Consider the following 26,375-nt stretch of genomic DNA (forward strand, 5'->3'; position numbering starts at 1 on the left):
ATGAAACAGTCTCTGCCTTCCTTACATTCAGAAGTTTAACCCAGACCTTCTGATTCCCTATCTGATTCTCTCTCCATTCTACTACATTGCCTCAGATGACCTCTAACATCACTTCCAAATATAATCCTATAAATCTGTCTTTTTCATTGTTCCCCAAGCCAGTAATTTTAAACCCAGAAAGAATAAGGATTATATCTAGGGAACTGCTTTCTTTAAGAACCCGTATGTACATGATCACTAAGTAACCTTTTTTTCTTGATGGTGATAATGATGCTGGATCAAATCTCTTAAGTATGGATACAAGTTTTGATCTTGTATTTGATCTTTCATCTTTACATTCAGCTCTTTATTATTCAGGAACAAATTTCAGGATGATCCAAATTTTTTGGCTTCTTTTTTTCTCCTTCTTGAATTTGGAATATTGTATTATTTTTTTATACTTTCCCCAGAAAGTGGTCAGGGGCCAAGCTCATTACTTGTAAATCTCAGTGACTAATTACTGTGAATACCTCTTTTACTGTTACACAGTTTTACACCTTAATCCATGCATTTCATGAGTTAGGGGAGGCAAATAAAAAAATAAAAAAATAAAAAGGATTTACCAGAATTTACATTTCATTTGGTCACCTCCACAAGCACACACTGAGGTGGGACTTTAATGGAGATATTTGTGGACATACTTATAGAAAGAATTAGTAGAGGAAAATATTTGGGGGAAAAAAGATACAGATGTGATTTCTAGATGACATGTAATGTTTCTACCTTCCCATGAGTACTGACAATCAAACTTGTCTGTCCAACTCTGATCAAGTTTGAAGTTAACTTTATTTCTAAGTAAAATCAGTTAATAAGCTCTTCAACTCTTAGAAGCTTCACCAAGAGGGATGGGCCATTTTATAGTGGAGATTGATTCATATTTAGAACAATATGGTAATTGTTCCTCTTCAAAGCGCCCAGACAAAATGTTTTTCAGAGAAGAAAAATTGAGGCTTAGAAAGAACCAACATAGATTCCTCTAAAGCTTTAGCCGCACAGTCCCATATTTTAGTTCTATTCTCTGGGGCCTTCTCATTTAGGTAGGTTAGAGAAGTGGTGCCAGGTGGAACACATCTTAATTATCTTCAAAGCCTGCTTACTTTTCTACTAGCTCTTGGGATCAATCCTCCACACCGACCAATTAGTAACGATAATAATAACAGCTCGTATTTATTTAGTGTTTAAGGTTTATAAAGCACTTTTCTTACAATGCCTCTATGAAGTAAGTAGGAAAAGTTTTATTATCCTCTGTTTATAGAAGAGAAAATGAAGGCTCAGGGAGATTGTGTCTTGCCCAAGGTCATATAGTTAGTAAATGTTCAAGCCAGGGACAAAGCCCATGTTCTCTGATTCTACTACTGATATTTATATAGAGTGTTTTAAGATTTGCAAAGCCCTTCACATATATTACCTCATTTGCTTTTCACAACCTTATGAGAAACATAACAAGAATTATTGTCCCTATTTTATTTATGAGCAAATGAAGGCTCAGAGCAATTTGAATGACTTGCCCGCCATTTTCCAGCCAATGTCAAATGCAGAATATGACCTCTCCTCCCTCTAAACTCCAGTGCTTATTCAGCATTGTCAGGAGTAATAGAGCCTGTTTTCAACTTTCAGCTTGATGACCTGTTTTCTAAAATAGCTCTTAAGCAGAGAAAAAATGGGAAGGGGGTATCTCTAGACTGTTGTGATATAGAATTATAGATCTTAGAGATGATTTTGTCCAGTCTCTCATTTTCATGGGGGAGAGAAAAAGAGAAAACTGGCCCAAGGAAGCCTAATTCTTGAAACAGCAAGGTATGCTCTTCCTGATATTAAGTGTACACTCCCAATCTTGCTTATAGATGAGGTAACTGCCCAGAGATCTTAAGTGATTGCTCAAAGTCACTTAGAAAGTAGATGGCAGAATCAAGATTCAAAAGTGAGTTTTAGTTGAGACAAAAAGATTTTACAGTTAGATCCCAGAAAAAAAAATTTATTTCCTGATGGTAAAGATCCTTTAATACTATATCTGGGTGTATGGGGAAGTTACAGAATCTCCTTCCCTGGAGATGGATAGGAACAGGATTGACATCCATCCCTCTGGTGTGGCTTCAGTAGAGCCCCGCCTGGAGGAGGAGGGATAGGATAATTTATAGAAATCCCTTTGAGCCATAGGATCTTGCAGTTGATTTGTTTTTGCTCATGCATGTAAAAAGGGTTTTAGAGATGATTACTGAGTAGTAGTAAATAGCTCAATAGGTTGTGAAGCAGAAAAGAAATAGTTGTTTCAAATTCAAATCTCAACTCTGATACAATGTGACTTCGGTAAAATCACTTTCCTTCTCTCTTTCACTGGTTATATGATAGATTGATAAGACTATCAAGGCTTCTGGGTTTGGAATAATGAGGTAAGTTGAAAGCATCTGGGGAAAAAAGAAGTGGATTTTTGTTTCTCTTTGAAAGTGAATAGTCTCCTTCCATAATGTTTTGTTTCCTTTTTAGCTTTCTGTCTTTCCTGATGCCATTCAAGTGACTAATTGTTTTCTTTCCATTCTAGGAAGTGATCGAAATGGTCTGGACTTCAACAGACAGGTAAGCACTTTTCTATCTAGGTCAAAACTAATTCTATGAAGCTTGGGTTACAGAAAAAGCTTGATTCATTCAAAGAACAGCTAGACAGATGGAGCATCAATTTAGGACCAAATACAAACCACATATAAGACATTAGTCAATATGATCCAATTATGGGCCTCATGGGCTTCCCTTTAATACTTGATATATGGCTTTATGGGGAAGCCCTAGAGAAGCTCTAGGAATTGGAGCAATTCCACAATAGTGCCTGCATTAGTGCTTTAGTATCTGAAGGAAACTGAGCTAAGTAAGCTTGGTCTTGGTCAAGGAGACTTATTCAAAAGGGGGTAGATTTTTTTTTGACAGGGTCAGGATGTAGCTAGGAGGGGTTATGGGGGTTTTCTCCCCAGATATTAGCCTATATGAAGGCTGAGAGAAAGGAGAAGATGGCATGAGTTAGAAAGTGAAGACAGTGGGAAGTAAATTAACTTGGTTGAGGGGAGAATGTAAATTGTATGGTAACTGATAAGGACAGTAAGCTGGAGGCCTAGGTATGAACCAGCAACTGGTAAAGAGCCTACAGACAATTCCTCCTTTCTTTTTATCTTCAGTGTGAGACACTGTGAGACACAGTGAGAGACACCTCTCAATATAGTCCTAATCTCAGAAATTCCCTTCAGGGTTAGGTCTTCTGATACAGGGATAAGGAAAATTTCAAGCCCTGAGCAAACACTCCATAGCAAAAACCTTTAGGTTCCCCCTAGCTAACAACAACTGATTTATGGAGATGGAGGTAAAAGGAACAAGTGAGATCTGGGGAATCTGCTGAGATTCATGATGAAGTGCTGCACATTTACTCTAAACTAAATAAGGAATATTTTCAATTATAGCTGGAAAGATTTAGGTGAGATATGATGAAGGAATTCCCAACAGTGAAGATTATTAAAGGAAATTAGAGGAAGTGAGGAAAGCTTACAGACTCACCTTCTTACTCAAAATGTTTGAATGTAAAACAGATGTGTCTGTGCAGTATGACCTGACTGCTAGCCTTCCTAGTTGATGAACAAGGAAGATGACTTCCCACAAGCTCTGGGATTCCAGAAAGGTTTGAGCAGGATGGGAGGAGTCCTGGCCACAGTACTTTCTACTCTGAGGCCTGGGGGGTCTACTGGCCCCAAGTCCTCCCGACCCTCAGCCTAGACAGAATGTTGAATTAGTCCCACACCAAGCCAAGGCTGTGCCAGCAGCACTGGGAAACCAGCTCACTCCACAGGCTGTGCAGGTTTCACTGCCTGTGTGGTCTGACTGAGGCCTTTCGAAACCCTCATCCTGATGGTAGGAGACTGGTAATGACATCTTCCACCACTCTACGACCAGCCTCAATTGGATGCTCTTGGCTTTCTGACCCACATGAGTTCTAAAACCCTAATTCTCTGGACTCCTGTCTCCAAAGTGCTGAGATTATATTTATTTCCTTTAGAGAAGCCCTGAGGGAAAGGTCTTTTCCTCCTTAGATTCCTCCCTCCCTCTCTTCCTCCTACAAATGATTTTTTGGATTTCTTATCGCCCTTGACAGTGTCAACCAGTCTCATCCTTCCCAAAAAGAAGTGTGGAGAGAAAGGTTTAGAAAACACATTTATCTAGCACTGATAATCTCCTTCTTACACATGTCCCCTCATACACCGTCTCTCATTCTCTCATTTGTGTGACAAAGATGTCTGTACCCTTTCCAATTCTCTCCTACTCTCTTAATGGGATTATCACACATAGATACCCTCTCAGATTTGAATTTACTCTCTGGATCATAGATTTAGAAGTGAAAGGGACCTTAGAAGCCTTTTAACAAAACCTCTCCATTTTATAAAAGAGGAAAATGAAGTTCAGAGAAATGACATGATCTGCCAGAGTCATACAAAGAGTAAATAACAGAGTCAAGATTAGAATCTAGTCCCAACTCCAAATTCGGCACTCTTTCCATGGTATCACCTTCTCATGGTTTTCTCAACATCATTCCCCACAAACACATATGCACACACACACACACACACACACACACACTGCCCTACATGTAGTCCTATGTTATTATGAACCTGAGCTCTCTCATGCCAACACTTTCACATTCATGTTCCCGCTTATTCACACACACTCTTATTTCTTCTCTCCATCTTTCTCCTCTCTATTTTGCCTTTCTCCTGCCCCCTAATAAACACAAAGTACGTGTTTTGCCTTTGAAATTCATCAGTCTTTTCTGATGGGTGAGACATGGAAGATGGGGAAGCTAAGTGTGATCTCACCATTACTAACTAGGTGGAAAGGGAAGAGAATAGGGAGGGGAAAAACAGGGAGTGATTGTGTAAGGTTTTTCAATCTATGAGACAGTGAAGATGTCAGCAAAAACCTCCCAACAAAACAATAACTTCAGTTCTCAGCACAGGACAATCTGTAAGTTAGTTGGTATAATTGGGAGTTAATAGATGAGGCCCTCAGTAAGCAGCAGGAAGTACAGATGGTTAGATTAGAAGATCTGGATCTTTAGAAAATATTACGCTTTACAAACATTAAATGCCCAGGTTCAGAAAGGTCATTGTCTCTAATTCCCTCAGTAATTCAATTGAAAAAGATACTTACTGTATATAAGACACCCTGGAATTAAGCATTCAAAGACAAAAATATTACAATCCCTGTCTTTAAGGAGCTTCCCATCTATTGAGAGTACAAGGTACTGCCAGTCTGACTTACTCAAACATGAGTGTATTATGAGGAGTAATGTGAAATGACAGCTGTATTAGAACCAGATCTCTAAGCTTCTCAAATGCTAAACTGAGTATATATTTTACCCTAGGTGCAATACAGAATTATTGAAATGTTTTAAGGAACATGATTATATCAAAATTATTTTGGTAGCTATATGAAGGATGAATTAAAGCTAAAGAGCTAAAAGCAAGGAGATCAAATAAGAAATTATTAAAATAGTCCAGGAGAGAAGCAAGGATGGGTCTGAATATGGGTAGAGGCTGTGTGAGTAGAAAAAGAAGTTGTTGAGGCAAAATCAACAAGATTTAGTGATTGATTGGATATTGGGAGTGATAGAGAAGAGTTGGGGGTTACAACGGTTTGATCTTGGATTATTAAGAAATTGATAGTGTCTTCAATAGAATTAAGGTAGTTTAGAAAAGAGGTGGGATTAGGGCTGTAACATGTTAAGTCTGAGCTTAGATGAATAGGATGAATAGATGAATCAGTTTGAGATGCTGTAGAACTCAAAGACTGATTAAAGTTGGCTTTACTGATGAGGATAGTATCTATGTAAAAAAGATAATTTAACCAATGAAGTGCATAAGATCAAAGCATTGGAAGATGTCAATGATTAAGGAACTGGATATGGATGATGATCCAACAAAGAATATTGAAAAGGCACAGTGAAAAAGTTAAGAAGAAAGCTAGGAGAGAGAAAATGTCATGAAAACCAATTAGGAAGAGAATATCCAAGTAGAGGAAGCTGATTAATGGTGTCAAATAATTCAACACAATGAAGGAAGGAGAGATCGAAAAGGTTATTAGATGTAACAGTTAAGAAACCATTGGTAATCTTAGAGAGGAAACAGTTTCAGTTAAGTAGTGAAATTTTAAATCAAACTGGAAAGGGATGAGAGGTGAGCAGATGGTAAAAAAGTGAAGACAGGGAGTGTACATAAATGTTTCTGGGAGTCCGGCAGTAAAAAAAAAAAAATAAGAGAGAAAATCAGTGTGAAGACATAGTGGGGTCTGAGTAAGGATTTTTGGTTTCAAACTTTCTAAATGACTTTCATACCAGAGAAGCAATGTGTAACACTGAAAAGAGCCCTGGACTTTAGATTAAGAAAGATCTGGACTCAAAGTCTGTCTCAGATATTTTATAACCATGTGACTACAGGCAAGTCATTTAATCTCTAAGAGTTTTGGTTTTGGGTAACAATCTATGTAGTACTTACCTAACAGAGTTATTTCAAAATTCAAATGAAACAATGTACAGAAAGGGCTTTGAACACCTCAAAGCCATATACAAGGTATTCCCAAATCTAAGATTATTGAGACATCCTGTATAAATGTCAGCTATTATTCAGTCTTCCTATTCTGTTTTCCAATCAGCACACTGTGCTACCGGTCAATTTAAATTCAACACATATTTATTAAGCTCTGTGTGCAGAATACTATATTAGAAACCGGAAGAGATACAGTTTCCATCAGACAGCCCCTGTCCTCAATGAGCTTAGTGTCTGATAGGGGGATAGGACACAATCACAAATAACAATATTCAATCAATGACTTATTAGTGAATTGAAGTACTTACATGGCACAATGGATAATAGGATAGACTTGGAATTAGGAAAAATCAGGCATCAGACACTAATTCTGCCACTCTGGGCCAGTGACTTAAAAAACAAACAAACAAACAACTACCACCACCAACTAAAATTCACTGTTTTCTTCAGTTTCCCCATCTGTAGAATGGGGATGACAACAATAACCCCTACTTCCCAGGGTCATTGTGAGGACAAAATGAGATATTTGTAAAGCACTTTACAAATCCTAAAACGTCATATAAATTCTAACTATTATTAAGACAGAAACTAGTGTATTAGGCTAAGTCTGAGAATTCAGGTTGTCACTGAGTGTGCTCCTCAATAACAGAATGCTTTGTGAGGAGGCAGCATTTGAACTGATCTTTAAAAGATAGGTGGGAATTCTCCTCATCCCCTAAAAAGAAGAATTTGGGCTGTTTTCTCAAAAGATGTCTGATATGAAAGTAGTATATGAGAGATGACATATAAAGAGAATTTCTTTCTTGAAGTCTGAAGTTTTCTCTGATTTAAAGAGAGTTTACTATTTAGGAATAGGGACAAATCAGGAAGTCATCAAAGGCTAGGAACTTCAATTCTATTAGACCCATCTTATTCTCCCCATAGCAGTATCATCTTCCACTGACTACTTGAGATGTACTGGAAAGACTACTAGATAGCTTTGCCACTTAATTACCTGTATAAACCAAATTATTGGTATTAACTCCTAGCCTTAGTTTCCTCATTTATAAAATGGGGGTGAGGTGGGAATGAATATGTGCTCTATGTGGTCTTTTCCAGATCTAGATCTATGTATGGTCTTATTACTTCTCTAGGTTTGTTTCCTTATTTATAAAATAAGTGCTGAGATTGAGGTCCCTTCTAGATCTACAATCTTAGTACCTCTCTGATTCCTAGTTTTCTCCTCTGTAAATTGGACTAGAGGATCCTTTAGATTTCTTCCATCTCTAAATCCATAATTCTGTGATCCTCCTGATCTTGTGGGATAACTGGGAGGGTGAATGGAAAATCACAAACGACAAGTGCTATAGAGTCCTGGTGAGACAAAACATATTCTTGTGGAAATAATACCAGACTGAGAGTGAGGAGCACCTGGTGCCTAGCCCTAGCTCTGTTACACAAGAAATCTGTGACATATAGTGAGTCATTTCTCTTCATCTGTCAAGTAGGGAAGGGAGGTAGACTAAATCTCTAATGTCACTGCCAATTCTGGCATTTTATGATTCTATAATAATAATAATAACAGTTTTGCAAAGTGTTTAGATTTTATGATTCATACACAGCAGGACTTCTAAGGATCCTAATACCCTCCTTTAGTTCTTAGGACTTAGCTCTGTGCCTGGCACATACTAAGCACTTAATAAATGTTTATTGATTGATTAGAGAATCCCTCAGGACAGAACAATCTATCTCTGGGGCACAGAAACATAAGAATCCCTAAAAGCTTGATGTTTCTCTTTGAGCCTCAACCTGGGCTATACCCGGTACAGTTATACCAGCTGGCAGTAGTCCAGTGCTACTTTGTTTCTGTCATTTTGACTTAACCTTCAAATTAAGTAGATTTGCATATGTGCCTTTCTTGGATGGAATTGAACATTGTCAATTTTCCATAGAGCTCTCAGACTATAGTATGAAAGGGGAAGTTTCCTAAAATCATTGAAATCTTACCAAGAGAAATTCTCAACCCTAGAAGATCCGTGATGAGGGAATTGCCTCTTTCAGTGGTGAGGAATTTCTATGAGAATATACTAAAAAAAAATTGGAAAGTCATCAAGCTATTTAGATAGCAAAGAAAAGCAAAGATAAGAAAGCAAACCAAAATTTCTAAGTTATAAATAGGATTTCTAGACTATAGTATCAGTCACCGTTTCAAGTTCCAGAATGGTGGACTGGAAAAAAGCAACAGATTGTAGTATAGATGAAAATTTAAACTATGTTATCGGCTTCTTGCTGATTCTAAGAAAATCACCCATTATCTTAAATCTCAGGTTTTTCATTTGTAAAGTAAGGGGCTCAAACTAAATGATCTATCTATTTTTAAGGTTATTTTGACTTCTAAGAATCTATGATTTCATGATCCTGTTCACAGTCTCAGAAAACACTTCCCTCCCCCCAAGAACCCAAATAGAGAAAAGCTAAGATTCTTCTGTAAATAATGGGACTGAACAATCATTAGCAGGGTGAAGAAGCTAAGGCTATCAAAGAGAAGGCTTATATTCTGTAAGGACCAAGAAAAGGCTAATCATATAATAGCTAAGAAGAAAGCAAGTTCAACTGGGGTTGTGGGGGAAGGTGGGGTTAGTCATACTGAAAAGGAGTTTTCGAGAAAGAGAAAAATTCTTCCTATGAAAATGCTGATGACATCAGAAAATGGGAATTAAAGATTTCATGAGGTCTGTGCTCCTTCAAAGTGCTTTCCATCTGCTTCTAATTCAGAACAGCTTGATTTCAGCTGTACTTTGCTCCTGTTCTTGGAAGCAGGAAGAATCAAGCACCAACAAGAATGATGCAATGGAAAAGAGAATTGATTCTAAATTTTGATGATCTAGGTTCAAATCCTGATTCTTTTTTATTTTCTATCTATGTAATTTGTGAATCTACATCTCTCCTGACTCTAAACTCAGGCCTTTTCCCATTACATCAAGAAAAGATGCAAAATGTAGTCCCTGTTTAAAATCTAATAAGGAAGAATGGCATAAACTACATAAAGTAAGCAAAAGAATACAGCTCAAGAAATAGACAAATAGGCACAAAACAGTTACCAGAATTGGCATTAACTACAAACATTGAAGAGTTACAGAATCTGAGAGACCTAAGCTAGATGGTGTTAGTCAGGGAAGACATCCTGGTGATAGTGGCTTTTGAATGGAATTTTGAAAGATATCATTTGAAGGAGAAGAAAGGGTTAGTAGATAATAATGACTCTTTTCCCTGAGGTCTCCTCCTTATTTTAACTGAATTTTTTCAGATAAAATGATAAACAGACTCTTTCTCTACTATTTCTTTTTTTTTTTTTTTTTGGTTGGTAGAAGGAGAGCAATTGGGGTTAAGTGATTTGCCCAAGGTAAAGTGTGTTGGATTTGAATATAGGTGCTCCTGACTCCAGGGCTGGTGCTCTATTTACTTTGCCATCTAGCTGCCCCTCCCTATTATGACTTTTTAAAAATAATTTTACTGGGGCAGCTAGATGGTACAGTGAATAGATCACCAGCCCTGAAGTCAGGAGGACCTAAGTTCAAATCTTGTCTCAGACACTTAACACTTCCTAGCTGTGTGACCCTGAGCAAACCACCTAATTCCAATTGCCTCAGCAAAAAAATAAATAAATAACAATTACTGAAATGTTTTATTTTTACACCACTTAATTTCCCAATATAATGCTCCCCCAACCTTCTCCCATCAAGCCACTCTTAGTTTATTACAAAGAATTAAAGGAGAGAGACAGACAGAGACACACAGAGAGAAACAGGAGACAGAAAGAGGGGGAGGTTGGGGAGAGAGAAAAAGAGAGAGAGAGACAGACAGACAGGCAGACAAAGAGACAGAGACAGAAAGAGAATTTTTTTTAAATGATCTTCTTTGTCTTCTAAATCCATAATCTCTCCTTCTGAAAAGAAGGAAATGAGACAATTTTTCATATGATTTTTGTCTAAGATTGGTCACTATAATTTTACAGCATTTCACTTAAAATATTTTGATGTTTTTCTTTTTATTTACATTGCCGTAATTGTGTTTATTATCTTCTGCTTCACTTGGTATCAGTTCATATATTTTATCTTTCTCTATCTATTATAGTTATGCATAGCAATATTCCATTATAGTTATGCACTACAGATAGTAGTGCATAGTACTACTAGTACTATGCTACTACTACTAGTACAGCTAGTATAGCCATTCCCCAAACGATAGAAAACCTACTTTTACTTTCAGTTTTTGTTAAAAGCACAATCATAAATATTTGGGTGTATTTGGAATCTTTCTTTTTTTTTTATAATTGACTTCCTTAGAGTATATACCTAGCAGTGGAAACTCTAAGTCAAAGGGTAAAAAGAGATATTTTAGTCACTGCCCTCTCACCTGTCTCATAGTTCCAAATTGCTTTCCAAAATGGTTGGACCATCCAGAGCTCTACAAACAGGGTCGGTCTTTCCACAAGTTGTCTAATACTGGCTATTGCCAACTTTGTCACCTTTGCCAATTTGCTGGGTGTGAGGTAAAAGCTCTGAGTTGTTTTGATTTACATTTACATTTCTTTCTTATCCTTGATTCAGGGAAGTTTTTCATATGATTGATCATAATTTTCAATTCTTCTTTTAAGGGCTTTTTTTTTCATATCCTTTACTTCTTGGGGAAACTGCTTTTCATTTTATATATTTTTGTTTATTGCCTATTTATATCTTCAACCTTCATCAGAGATATCTGGTACAAAGATTGTTTACCCACTCAACCACATCTTTTCTTATCCCAGTTGGAATAATTATATTAATTCAAAAATATTTTCAATTCCATATAATCAAAATGTTCTATGCTATCTTTTATAATAGTTTCTATTCCTTGTTTGGTTAGGAATCCACCTGATCTAGCTCTCTTCTAATGCTTTTAATGGTCTGACTTTTATTAATTAATATTCATTTTGTGTCTATTCTGGTGTGGTACAAAACTGCTTTAACCAGTAGTTTTTTACTTGGGATCTGGGAAATTTTTTTTTTTTAATAGAATTGTACTTCAATAGATTTTGTTTCCTTTGTAATTCTTTGTAGTTAACTTAAAAAAAAAATCTATCCATCTTTTAATTAAAAATTTATTTTATTTTATTATTTATTTATGGAATAAAACAAGCATTTCTGTAACATTGTATGATTAAAAAAATGATTGCCCATGGAACTACAAATCTAGTAAGCACAACTTGCTATTCCTTTCAAATATATAACATTGCATTATGCATTTAAAAACACTATTCTGAGAAGGGATCCTTAGACTTCACCAGACTGGCCAAAAGATTTATGACACAAAAATTTCTAGTCTAAAACTATTTTCCACTATACTTTTCAGTTTTCCTTAAAATTCTCATCAAATAGGGAATTTTTGCTAATTTATATTCTCAGGTACATTACATATTGTGTTAAGTACAATTATTTCTAATTTTTCTTTGTCCAGTTTGCTTTTTTATCCATTTTTATATTTTTAAGCTGGTACCACAGAGTTTTAATGATTGCTGTGAGATAGATATAGTTTGAGTTCTAAACATGCTACTCTTCCTTTATTCCTAACTTTTAAAAGTATTTTCCTTGATACTCTAGATTTTTTTTTTCCTCCAAATACATTTAGTTAATATTATGTCTAGTTTGATAAAGTAGTTTTTGGTAGTTCTTTTTCTATCGGTATTCTTCAAGTATAGGATTCCAATAAGACAACATCAGTTTCCTGTAAAATTAGGTGATTGGGCTAATATCAGCCCTAAATCCTTTCATTCTTCCCTGGGCTGTTTAGTTGACCTGTTAGCTTCAAAAACGGAGGATTCATAATAGGAAGCTTCTCCTTCCCTGCTGTCCTTTTAGTGCACTTATGTTCCTTCCCTAAACTCCACCATTACTTTCATGGGAAAGCAGTTGTTGATAAGTGTGGTTGCATGCGAAGAGGTGGGAGTCTGGGCCCTTGTTCTGCCAGTTGGGTTCAACCTCTTGGCCTGAGGCTCAGGTGCTACCTCAGCGGCTTCCTGTTTGTGGCTAAGGCTGTAGCTACAGTGTTGGGAGGAAGGGGCCTTCCAGAGCTGAGCAATGAAGGGCAAGCAAGAGGGGAGAGAGACAGATACATCCATACAGAAAGAAAGAGAGGGGCAGAAGGATCACCTGGCTGTTTATGTTTATGATATGGCTATTATGCGGTACAACAGACAGCTACCATGGATTCTGCTCACCCAGATCCCAAGGCTACTGGCCAAGCCCAGCTGGGTTCCAGAAACACTTTTGCTTCTTCCCCCCTCTCCAAGTCCCCCAGGCAATGGGAGTTTCCAAGCCTGGGCTAAAGATAGAATTTTCCTCTAGGACCAGGTGTGAGGGTGGGGAGATCATCCAGACTTCGAATGAAAGAGGAAAATAAATGGAGCCCTTCCCCCATCTTTCTGTGATGAAAAAAAAATCTAGTTCTCTTCAGAGTCAGCTGCAGGATCTCTCTGATATATGGACACTCATGAGATGGAAGGCTTGAGCCCTCCTTTAGTCCTTTCAGGGTTGGTGATTATCTCTGAAAGGTAAACTGATTCAACCCCAAATTGGAGCTTTTCCAAGAAATGATTTCCCTCTTTCAATTGGGGCTGGTAGAGTATCTTTAGATTGGAAAGAGGTACAGAAAAGTGTTTCAGAAAGAAAACTAGACTCAAGTGACCTACATAAAACTTTTGACCCTAGTTTCTAATGTCTACTTTTCTCCCACCTTTGCATTTATTTTGTACATATGTTGCATAGACTTATCAATGAACTTTTTTTCCCCTCATAGAATATAAACTATTTGAGGACATTTTTGTATTCCCAGAGCCTGGTATCTGACACTTGGTTGGTGATTGCTGGTTGATAAATGGTTTAAGTAGGGCTTAAAGGGTTAAGTAGGGTTGAGAAGGATTTAGTTGTCCCTGGCCCCTAGGGTAAGCATCAACCTCGTCTCCCTGGGGCAGATGTGGAAGATAAGGAGTCTAAATGTTTGTGTGCGTGTGTGTGTGTGTGTGTGTGTGTGTGTGTGTGTGTGTTTGTATATATATATTAAAGGGTGGAGAGAGGAAAGGGGAGGGAAAGAAAGAGGGTACACAGAGCTTCCTATGTTCTCCATCAGAAATGTCTATGGAAGCAATTTCAACATCGAACAGGTTAACTCCTCCCCGGTATCACAGGCTTCATTGACAATTATAATTTTTCCTTCAGATTTCTCACCCTCTCCTGGAGGAGAGGGAAATCTCAGCTTCTTACTCTACTGATACCAGCTATTATGAATTGTCTCTTTCCCATCTGAATTCCAACCAGGTGTCTATGCTCCCTGTTGATTGAAATTCTACAAATATTCTCCCTTTCTTGATATTACTTCCCATCCTGTTTCATATTGTTTTACAATCTCTCTTTTCTTATTATCCCAATAGCCCTTTGGGTTTGACTTCAGCCTCTGCCTTTGCCATTCGGCTGGAAGCATATGTCATTACTTCTTTCACTTCCAGGGAGTTGTCAATATCCATTTTGCTTTTGATTCCTAGCCTGGAGGATTTTCATTCATATCCTGCTTTGCTTTTGTTCACTCTCTAGGCTCTGCCCATCCATACTATCCTCTCCAATTCTCCCACCAACATGCCAGTTGCCACATTGGCCTGTGTCCAGTTCGTTCTTTCTTCTTTGCTCCCAGATTGAAGACAAGGGATCTACTCAGATTCTTTAGAACTACCACTGAACTGTCTCCTGCTAAGTGGAGGTACAGTCCTGGACCTGTGCACCCCACCAGAAGGAATGCTAAGTGGGGAGTTACAGAACCTGAGATGAGATCCCAGCTTTATTATTCACTACCCATGTGATCTTGAACAACTTGCCCCATCTCACTGAGCCTTGATTCCTTTACCTGTTAAATGAGGGGACCAGAAGAAATTATTTAAATCTTATATCCCTTCTAGCTCTATATACTATGATCTTCCTTACTTACTACTTGCCTTGCCAGCTTGTGCCCAGATATCTATTACTAGTGGGTAGATCCTGTGTCCAATATGACTCTGAGCACTCCAGAGCTACCTCGTCATAATATTATTGAAATTGTGTATTTCTAAACAACTGAAAGTACAATTCACTTTATATAATAGGTTTCCTGAAAAGTTGTGTGGAAATCAAATTTTTGTGAGAGCCTATTTTCAATGCACCAAGGAAGCTTGTTAATTAAAGGAATCCTGTGGGGAATCCTAGTGTAAAATAATGAATGAGTTTGTACTCTTAATTTATCTGCTTAACAAACTGAATTTTCACATCAGAATTCTTAAAATGGGCAGTGGAGGTAGGGTGGAACAGATAGGAGTGTGTACCTATATTCCTATTAAAAAAAAATGAATTTGATTTTTTCAAAGAAAGAATAATCCCTTAACAGAGTCTATTCAGTACAGTATTTCAAGCTTTTTGGTATGGGATTCAGGCACAGTATATGACTTCAATCATTGGAGTCTTGGATATTATTTCTTGTCCAAACATGGCACCTGGTGAGTCCAGCATTGGAAACAACTACTGGGCTAGTTGCCCAGGGCAAAGTAATTTCTGGCCAGCATAGACATTATTAACTGATAGATGTGAACCCTTCCAAAGGAGGAAGCCTGTCAAAGTGGTGAAGAGAGGCACTCTGCAGGTGTTGGAGTGGTCTAGGGTATCTGAGGATTTGAACTCTCATGCCAGGAAAGCATTTCTAACAGGTGATTAAAATGGATCTGGCTTCCATGACAAAACATAAGAGAAGACTTTCTAATGCAGATCCTATCCAAAGGGCCTAAGAGGAAACTGAGGTTTCGCGAAGTTTGGGCTAAGTTTCATTTTCAGGTTTGAAATGGGATCAGAACTAATGAATGAGATTTTAAGGATATCACTACCACCACTCCCCTCAGTTGAACTGGCAGTGCCCTGAGCTGGGATTCCTAGGCTATGGAGCAGGAGAAGGCACTTCCCAAAAGTCAAGAAAATAACCAGGAAAATACTTCTTTGAAGGAAGGAGAAGTAAATCCTATGTCCATTGTGATTCTGAGCACTCCTGAGCTACCTTGTCATAATACAGTGGTGTTAGCCCCAAATGAAAAGAGTTTACTTAACCAAGCATAAGGATCACTGCTGGGCATATCTTGGCTCATTTAAAAAATATAATATTATCTTTGTTTTGTTGTATTTTTATTTATTTTGCTAAATATTTCCAAATTACATTTTAGTCCCATTAATTTAAATCCCATTCTGGAGCAACAGACCATGTGTCTGATACCTTTGCTGTAAAGTTCATGAAAAGGAAAATTTGATCGATAAGAATCCAGATTAAGATTTAAGATTCCCTAACTTTCTCATCATCAACATTTATCACTTCATCCTGGATGAAAGACCTACATATTAGGTGACACTTTCTGGTTATGTGATGATAGATAAGTCTGTAACTTTTTAAGGGTATGTAAAATGGGAATAACAATAACAATAACAATAATAGCAAGTATTTAATATCTTCAGATTTGCAAAGCCTTTACAAATCTTATCTCTTTTTATCCTCATTACAACTCTGGGGGACAGGTACATTATTTTCATAAATGAGGAATCTCTTATTTCACAGATTGTGACCTGTCCAAGGTCATATAATTAGAATGTGTCTGAGGCTGGATTTGGATTCAAATCTTTCTTATACCGTTCCCATTGTTTCATCCATCACACCACCTACTTGTTCCATAATACTTGTACCTAGCAAGAGCAAAGTGCTTTGGAAACTTAAAAGCTCCACATGGGTCTGAATCATTATAGCAGCAAATAAATTCAGCAAACATTTTTATTTTCCTTTCAGCAAACATTTTTAAAGTATCTCTTATTTGCTCAGAGACAACAGTGTTATAGCAGATGAAAGAACTGGCCTGAGAGCCAGGAAGTCCTGGTTTCAAGTTCCTCCTCTGACACATACTAGCTATCCCTTAACCAGTCTGTGCTCTTTGTTGTTGCTATTTAGTTGCATCCAATTCTTCGTGATCCTATTTGGGGTTTACTTGGAGTGGTTTGTCATTTTCTTCTCCAGTTCATTTTTTACAGATGAGGAAACTAGGGAAGAAAGGATTAAGTAATTTGTTCACATAGAGTTAGGAAGAGTATCAGACCAAATTTGAACCCAGGAAGAGTGTTCCTAGTCCAGCATTCTATTCACTGGCCACTTAGCTGCTTCTGTCAGTGATGTAGGTAACTCTTTAAAACTTAAGTTTCAGAGAAAGCACTGATGTGCACTGATAGAGGAAGCTTTCTTGCTCAGGAGTTCAATCTCTATATCCCTATTTATGTTGAAGATATTATTCCATCTAGGCGGTGGAGGTACAGAGGTGAAAAAAAATATCCAATCCCTGTCCTCTTTCCTGGCTCTCAGGTGTAATGAACTACTGATAGAATGGCAGTCGACCAAGCTTCATGAGCTCTGTCAAACAGGTCAGCCCCATTGCCAAGGTTTGGTCCCTGGGCAGCATTAAGGATTAGTGCCATTGTTTCTTCTTTTCCCTACCTAATTTCCTCTAATTTCCTCCACGGGCTATGAGGTAAATACCTAATTGTTCTGGGGGAATTCCCCTTTCCTCCCCACCTATATCTCTATACTTGTTTCATGGCCTTATGCTCCTAGGAATACCAAATATCTCCTCACTATTTTTTCCTTCTATCTCAGTGACTTCCATTTAAGTCCCACTATGGAAAGACATTGTTGTTTAATAGAAAGGGTGCCAGATTTCAAATTCCAAAGATCTGGATTTCACTCCCAGCATGAAATTATGAATCAAAGAGGTCTAAAGGATAGAACATTGGATTTGGAATCAGAGGTTTGGGTTTAAATTATGTTCCTGCCTATCTCTGTTCAATTTTGTGAAAATCACAACCATTCTAAGCCTGTTTCTTCATCTGAAGCAATGCTTAGTACAATGGTGGAAGTACAGAGCTAATTAGAAAGATCAGGAGTTTGAAACATGCTTCAGACACTAACTGTGGGATCTTGAGTAAGTCACTTAATCTCAGCCTCAGCTGCCTTATCTGTTAAATCAGGATAATAATAGCACCCACTTTAGTTACAGAATTGTTGTGAGGATTAAATGAGATAAAATTTGTAAAGTGTTTTGCAAACTTTAAAATGATATATAAATATTATTGTTGTTATCTTTTCCCCTAAATCCAGTATTCCTCCAAACTTGCCTATTTCTGTTAAGGAACATTCTTACAATCCCATTCTAATTTGGAAAATGAGGAATTTGAATTAGGTGAGCTCTTAGGTTCTTCCTTACTACAAATCCTATGAGTATCTAAATTTTTCTACTTAGACTTATTTTATTTCCTTGTAAACTGGCAATAATAATAGGTTCTTCCTAAAGGTTCCTGTAGGTTCTTTTGTGATTTACTGGTATTGTGAAGAAAGTTCTTTATAAACCTCATAGCACTGTAGAAATATGGGTTATTTAAAAAGCAAGAAAAAAAAAATAAAATCAATAAGAGAAAGGAGCTAATTTTGAAAGAGTGGACTCATATTTCCTGACTCCCAACACAGAGCCTTAAGCCACCTTGTCCAAGGCATTCATGCTGATATTGCCTCTTCTTTCTGTTTTCTGCTATGGAACTTCTGCTTTGCTCACACCCGTGATAGTGCCCACACCCAGCCAGGGGGGTTCACAAGAACGTAGTGCTTATTTACCAGGAGGAAATCAGGTTGGCTCTATGCAAAGAGAGGTGTGGAAAGGACTCAAGCTATCCATTGGTAAATATTTTCCAGTTCTCCATAGCCCCTGGCCCTGGCTCTGGAAATTGTTTGCTGAGGCATCCCAGCTGTTTGGTTTGTGGGAACTGAGGGAATCCAGCCTGGTTAGAGAATTCAGTGGAAGGGGGAAACAAAATGTGTGAGAAAAAGCTGTTTGATGCTGTTTTCCAACTAGAGGTTAGCAGATGAGCAGGGCATGCAGACCTGGAAGGGCTCAGATCAGAACTGTTCTTGGAAGGCTCTGGCAGAGCTGATAGTAGTCATGCCAGATATAACGTTATTTAAATGTTGCTTCTGGGACAGCCTTTTTTTGGCCAATTTAAATGATTCAAATAGAAACAAATTAAAATTAAGGTGACTGGTGTCCTGATGAATTAATTTTACTTTTATGGTTTGAATTCACCTTGTCTTAATTCAGAGTAATAATATGGCTTTTTAAAATAGCTTTTTATTTACAAGATATATGCATGGGTAATTTTTCAGCATTGCCAATTGCAAAACCTTCTGTTCCAACTTTTCCCTTCCTTCCCCCTCCCCCCCAGATGGCAGGTAGACCAATACATGTTAAATATGTTAAAATATATGTTAAATATAATATATGTATACATGTCCATACAGTTAGAATATGGCTAAGTTTCTTATCAATTTCTATTGCTAGATAGAAATCGCCTTGTTCTATGACAGACCTTTTGAAGCATCTTAATCTCTTCTTTTTAAATTTTATGCATCTAGTTATTGACATATCTCCTGCATTAGAAGGTGGGATTCTTAATGTCCTGGACTATTTTTGCTTGGGACATAGTAGGTGCTTGGCACACAGTAGGTGCTTAATAAGTGCTTTTGTTTGACTGGCATCATCTGAATTTTAATGTATAATAATCATCTAATATATGATAAATCCTCACTCAATCAACACACCCCAGATCTTCAAGATGTCCCACTATCATCATGATGGTAAAAATAATGCTGATAATAATAATAATACTTTAATAAGCTCCATCTTTCACAGGTTTTATAGGCATCTTCTCATTTATCCTCAGAGCATCTTTGGGGGCTAAAAATTATTATTTCCTTTTTACAGTTAAGAAAACTGAAGCACAAGAGTTAGAAGCTCAATTTGATCCAAGTTTACCCAACAAGAGAGAAAGAAATAACAGAGACACAGTTCCAGTAGTTAGTTGCTAGAAATAATTGATCCTCAGCCTTAGAAAATATGATTTGGTGAACAATGTGATGTAGAGTATTACAGTACAGAGACCTAGGTTGGGATCCTTCTTCTGATACTAGCTGTGGCCTATAAATAAATCACCCAATCTCTTTGAGCCTTAGTTTCCTCATCTGTAAAATAGAAGTAAAAACAAAGATGTCTGTAGTAGTTTCTGCCACCATAAAGAATCCTTGCCCTCAAAAGAGAAGGACCATTTCTTCCTTAAAGACTTGGACAAAAGAGAAGAGAAGAGCTGAGATTGAGTGGAGAGGTCATCTTCCTGGTCTGTGACTTTGTGCTAGTTGTTCCTTATGTCAGTGATTCTGGAGGAGAGAGTGAGGCTGGTGATTCTGGACAGCTCTATCTCATTTAAATCCAATTGATGAGCAAGTAAAGACTGATATCACCCTGGTGATGTCATTGGTTCTGTTCAAGAATGGTGGATGGACAATAACAATGTTCTATGTCCTCACTTCTGCCTTTTGAAAATTCTCCCTCCCAACTAAGTGAAACTCAGTTCAATTGCTATCCTTTGTAAGAGGTCCCAGTTGTTACTGCTATCCTTCCCCTTCCACTAGAAATTCCTTGGAATTTGTTTTGTATGTGTTTTATATTGACTTCTCTAGGTTTGTTGTTTACCACCTTTCCCCTACTCCTTGTCAAATGTAAGCTCCTTGAGGGCAGGAATGGTTTTCATTTTTTGTCTCTATTATCAACATTAACCATAATGCTTGGCATATGCTAGGCCTAAGTGGATAATTATCAAGTATTTAGTTGTTTTGCCCAAACTTACATACATAATGGGTGATAAAATGACATCTGAACTTTTATCAGCTGACTCCCTACCCAATGCTCGCGCTCTCTCTCTCTCTCTCTCTCTCTCTCCTTCTCTGTCTCTCCCTTCCTTCTCTGTCTCTCTTGCTCTTCCTTTCCCTCTCCCTTTCTCCTTTTCCCTCTCTCTCTCTCTCTCTCTCTCTCTCTCTCTCTCTCTCTCTCTCTCTCTCTCTCTCTTCCCCCTCTCTCTCCCTCTTTTCTTCTCTCTCCCCCTCCTTCTCTGTTTCTCTCTCCCCCCCCCCCCACCTTCTCTCTTGCGGGGGAAAAGGAGGCATTCCATCACCACAATTTGGAGGAAGAGAGGCAAGGAAAAGTGGATTTTCCAAATAATTTCTCCTTAGAATGGTTGAATTTGCCTCTTGGAGGAACTTTAATGCTAATATTTTGAAATCGGTTGAGCAAAGAAGGTAATAACATGTGAAAGAATCATTGGCTACTGGTTCAAGGGTTTTAACGTGTATGGAGGGAGCCCAGGTACAGGATTAGAGGGTGAGTGAGAGGAAAGTGTTGTAGATATAAGAAAGGAAGTCATCCCTACTATGTAGGAAATTTGGAATATTGACATGAGCTGTGTATTCTGGGGACCTCCTACCAACTGGACAGTGACTAGGTGGTAAGGGGAAGTAATTTGGGGAGATGAAGTAAGTATACTGAGGAATACTAAAAAAAAAAAAAATACCCAAGCCTCATCTACATGTACATAGTTCCCCCGACCTAAATCCCTGGCAGAGGACTAATTCTGCCCTTCCCTCTTCCACACCCCCTATCTCAGGTTCCAAAGTGCCCATTTGTGGCTTCTTTCCCCACCTTAAATGTTCATTTTAACCTGCATACTAACTAACATGGGGATGTGAGTTTTCTCAAACCTAGAGACAACCCTGGCAATAGGATCAAGTACCAAGATGTATTCAACATAGAGACCCTCATCTCATTAGAGACTTGGCAAACTCAACAGAAAAAAAAAAAAAGCAAAGACATAGCCATGCTTGGAAAGAATGACAGTCCGTCTTCCATGCTCTCACCCTTTCCATTTATTCAATGCTACCACCACTACCACCACCACCATCCATGGCCATAAGATCAGAGGATTTAGAATGAGAAGAAAACCCCTGGAATCAGCTCCTGACTGTTCTGACTGTCTAAGGTCTCAGATACAGGACCTTTACTGGGAACTTGTTGTCATTGGTAAGACCAGTGATTCTACATGTCAGCCAGTATAGTATAAAAAATGCTGAATTTGGTGTTGACATCCTGAGTTTGAATCCTAGCTTTGCTACTTACTAGCTATATGGTGTTACACTAAGCTGATTTATCTATAAAATGAGATTACTTCCCGTTCTATTAATCTATGATCTTCCTTTATTCCATGGTGGTACAGTAGTAGAGAATCAGGGCTTAGAGTCAGAAAGACTCATCTTCCTGAGTTCAAATGTGGTCTCAGACACTTAATAGCTATGTGACCCCAGGCAAGACATTTAACCCTACTTGCCTCCTTTTCCTCATCTGTAAAGTGAGCTGGAGAAGGAAATGGAAAATCTCTCCAGTATTTTTGCCAAGAAAACCCCAAAAGGGTCATGAAGAATCAGATACATCTGAAACCAATTGGACAACATTTATTCTATTAATAATAATAATATAATAAAAAATAAATGTATACTATAAAGTGGTCAGTATTTCATTAATCTCTGATAGTTTTAAACATTTGCCTGAAGCTCAGAGTTTAAGTTATATGCCCATGTTCACAAAATTTGTAAAATTGAAGATAGGATTTGAATCTAAGTCTTCTTAAAAAAAAAAAAAGAGGACAGCAAATTCTGCAAATTATAGGATGATAAGCTTAATTTTATTCCTGTGAAAATTCTTGAGGCAATTAGGAGATACCCTGGACAGAAGGCTGTTCCCAGAGTCATGAAAACCTGAGTTCAATCCAGCATTAAACACTAGGCAAATTACTTAATTCATTTCTACTTCAATTTCCCCAGAGTTGTTGTAAGGATCAAATGAAATAATATTTGTAAAGTGCTGATTAGCAAAGTGCCTGGCTTAGGCACCTGGACTGAAAGTATTTAATAAGTGTTCCAAATCCTCATGTAAAATGATGGGGTTGAATTTTATGACCTGCAAGTCTTCCATTTTGGAGTCTAAGGTCCTATGATTTTTAAAATATAACTGTATGAATCGTGCCTTCATTTTCTTTGAACCTTCCTTCCTTCCTTCCTTCCTTCCTTCCTTCCTTCCTTCCTTCCTTCCTTCCTTCCTTCCTTCCTTCCTTCCTTCCTTTTGTCTTCCTTCCTCCCTTCTTTTCTTCCTTCCTCCCTTCTTTTCTTCCTTCCTTCCCTCTTCCCCTTCCTTTCTTCCCTCTTTCTCCTCTCCTTTCCTCTCTTCCTTCTTCCCTTCCTTCCTTCCCTCCCTCCTTCCTTTATTCCCCTTCTTCCTCCCTCTTTCCTTCTTTTCCTTCTTTTTGCCTCTCTTCTTCCCTCCCTTCCAGGATTTCTTCCAACAGGATAGTCCATGCCAGACTAAACTTTTTCCTTTTTTTTTTTTCTTGACAGGGTTGCTAAAATAGCAAACCAAGGTGATAAAGTATATAAGATATTAGCAAAATTTTAGATTTTAGCAAAGCACTTAATAATGTATCTTACAATATTCATAAAGAGAAAATGGAATGATATGGACTATATGGAAATACAATTAGAGGAAATGAAAGAGTTTCAATAACTAGATTCAAAGAATAATGATTAATGATTCAAGTTCAGCTTTTCAGGAAGACACCACTGAAGGTCTCCATCAGTCTGAGCTTGCCTGGGGCTCTTTCACATTTTGACCAATGATTTGGATAAATTAATAGAATGCTTATTTAATTTGCAAGTATCTCCAAGCTGGGAGGGATAGCTGACATACTAGTTGACAGTCAAGATCCACAAGGATTTTTACAAATTAGAACAATATGATGAATTTAATTAGAAGAAAATTAGTGGGGATGAATGTAAAGTCTTATACTTGGATTCAAACAATCAACTTCAAATGAACAATACAGAGACAGGGTTAAAAAGAAGTTTGTCTTTAAAAGATCTGGGGATTTTAGTGGACTTCAAGTTCAATGTGAATCATAAGTGTGAAACAGTAGCCAGGTTGTCTCTCTATAAAGTGATAATATTGGATACTGGCTTCCTTTTTTTTTTTTTTTTGGTCTGGGCCTGTGATTTCATGAGCGTGGAAACTCCCTTCATGCAGATTGGTAATGCATCCTTTAACTTTATCCTTGGAGAGTGGTTTGGGGCACTGCCAGATTAAGTGACTTGGCTATAGACACCCAGCCATTAGGAATCAGAAGCAGGACCCAAACCTAGGTTTTGCTGACCACAAGACCAGACTTTTGTATATTAATGTAGTTATTTCTTTGGCAATCTCTTGAAGTTCCAGCTCCCTCCAAGATTCAGCTCCAGGTCTAACACCTTTCCTGATTTCTCTAATTTATTCATGTCTTCCTGCTTCATTTATCCTGATTTTATTTATCTGTATTCATGTTGCTCCCATCCCTATCCATTTTACTCCTCAGTAAAAATCTTTGTTAAGGGGGACTGTTGTTTTTCTATATAAGGCTGCTAGCACAGATCCTTATACATAGTAGCTGCTTAAAATACTTATTGAATTCAATTGACTTAATGCCTACCAGAATTATTTTCATTTTAATAAAAATGTCCTTAAAATGAAAATGTTTTAAATAAATCTCTAATAGGGGACTGTAAACATTGTGGTCAGCCAATATAGAAGCTAGTTTTCAGAAAAGAGATCTTTAACCTACTTCTCTTTTATTGAGTCACTCTGGTGATATCTGCCTCTGGGAGAAATATGAACTCTCAGACTCTGATAGGTAGAAAAGAACTGAATTTGGAGTCAAAAAATTAAGTTTGAAGTCTTGAGTTCTCCACTTACTATACATGGGATGCTGGCAATATTTCATTTAATCCTCACAAAAACTTTGGAAGGGTTGGTGTCATTATTATCCTTATTTTATAGTTGGGGAAACAGGTAGTTAGAGATTAAGTGACTTGCTACGAAGTATATGAGTTCAAATTTAAACTCCATATCTTCCTGATTCCAGGTTCAGTTTTCTATGTACTATGACATTTTCTTTTCTTAAGCTTTCTGGGATGTCACTTAACCTCTACTAAAACTCATGTAAAATGAGGGGGTGAATCTAATGACCTACAAGCCTCCTTCCATTTCTAAGATCCTATGATTTTTAAAAGATAACTATGAATTGTGCCTTCATTTTCTTTGAACCTTATTGGGCTATACGGAAGTATGTCAAACCCTAGACATAGACTAGTATTCTAGATTCATCCCAAAAAACAACTGAAAAAGTTTCAGTGGGAACATTTATACCCAACAAATGCTAAAAATCAGGGCTTAATTTATTGCTGACTGTCTAAATTTAAGAAAGTGATGGAGAAAATGGTACTAATGGAGATTATACTAAAAGTATCATTTCTCCCTCTGGAGAGCAAGTTATTAAGCTCTTACCAGTACACCACTGATAGGGCTGGAGGTGTGAGAGGGGCTTCCAGCTGAGATCCAAGTATTTTCAAAATCACCCCGGGAGGTAACAACTCTAGATGTCACCAAGAGACAGATTCCTTTGTTTTCTATATTTAAAGATTCATCTGGTTTAGCCACACAAGATCTTAACATCATGAAATTCTCTTCCCGAAATATAGTTAACTCCTAGCAGGGAAATGCAAAGTAAGAATTCATTTTGAGTTCCATGTGAAACTTTCCTCTGAAGGGCTGCCTCTGCCAGGTGCTAATAAAAGCTACATAACGTGACAGACAGATCCAAAGGTTTCTTTAGATGGAATAGTTTCATTCTAGAACAATGGGATTATGGAAGACAAATTGGAGCTAGAAACATGGGTTTGCATTCTGATCCTGTTATCTCTTGACCTCAGTTTCTTAACCTGTAAAATAAAATGATCACACTAGAACAGGGGTTCTTATTCTAGGATTTGTGAAATAAAAATAGACAGGCTTATAGCTTCATAACTGAATTATCTGAATTCAGATAACTGAATTTCAATATAATTGGCTTTTGGGGGTAATCTTATGGATTGCATTTTATGCCTCTAAAAACATTGTTCTCAGGAGTCTATAGGCTTTGTAATGGTAGCTTTGGAAATGTGTGGGACCATTCCTTTATGCTTATCTCTTCTCTTCTCCTCTCCCAGCCCACCCTTCTCCACAATTCCCCCCATGTTTGAATTTGCTCTACCTTTTTTGTAATTTCATTTAAAATCCTCAGGAATAAATGCTCTAGGTTCAGCATTTCTTTTGAGGTCATGGTTTATTCTCTTTCTGATATTTTCTCCTTTAAATTGGGGACCAAAAAAGCAAAAAGCAATACAAAGTTCAAAATAGAATCGTCATGTGCATCATGAGAATAGCACACTACAAAAGTGATCATGGGAAGAGTTTCCAGGTTAGGTGACGGAAAAGGTTGAAAATAATTTTTGCAGTAAGAGTAGCTGTAATCAGTAGCTCATAGGATTTAGAGCTAGATGTAACCTTATAAATCATCTTGTCCAACCCTTTATTTTCTAGATCAGAAAAATGAAATCAAGTGGAAAATGACTGGCCCAAGTTCACATAAGCATGTAAATGACAGAACAAGGGTTGAAACCCAGTTTCTCTTTCCATTGTACTCCTTTTTTTCTCCCATATCACTTAACCCTGGCAAATAATCTGTGCAATGGAATTTAGGGATCTCCTAGCCCTGGGGACCAAAATCCCAAAAAGTCCTGTTTTATAATACTAGAATAACAGAATCATTTGCCTATAACTCTTGGAAAATCAGACACAGGGATTGTGGAAGTACTGAAATGTGGAAATAGTTTTTAAAAATGAAGGTTATGATTTTGTAGCTTGGGTTTAGGCAA

The 26,375-nt window shown here is 37.5% G+C and overlaps 1 protein-coding gene across 4 annotated transcripts in view; it reads left to right on the top strand.

Annotated features, from left to right (window-relative positions):
- Nucleotides 1-26,375, top strand: part of POU2F3 (POU class 2 homeobox 3) — a 93,356-nt gene that overhangs the window by 34,793 nt on the left and 32,188 nt on the right. For 3 of the 4 annotated variants that reach the window (XM_031960154.1, XM_031960155.1, XM_031960153.1), the window contains exon 3: nucleotides 2,579-2,613. In XM_031960154.1, coding sequence (XP_031816014.1) covers nucleotides 2,579-2,613 — 35 coding nt within the window. Of the gene's footprint in view, nucleotides 1-2,177; nucleotides 2,430-2,578; nucleotides 2,614-26,375 lie in introns of those variants that run through there. The other variant, XM_012544933.2, reaches the window with a different exon arrangement.

The sequence above is a fragment of the Sarcophilus harrisii genome, chromosome 3 (assembly GCF_902635505.1).
Source record: "Sarcophilus harrisii chromosome 3, mSarHar1.11, whole genome shotgun sequence".
Taxonomy (NCBI): domain Eukaryota; kingdom Metazoa; phylum Chordata; class Mammalia; order Dasyuromorphia; family Dasyuridae; genus Sarcophilus; species Sarcophilus harrisii.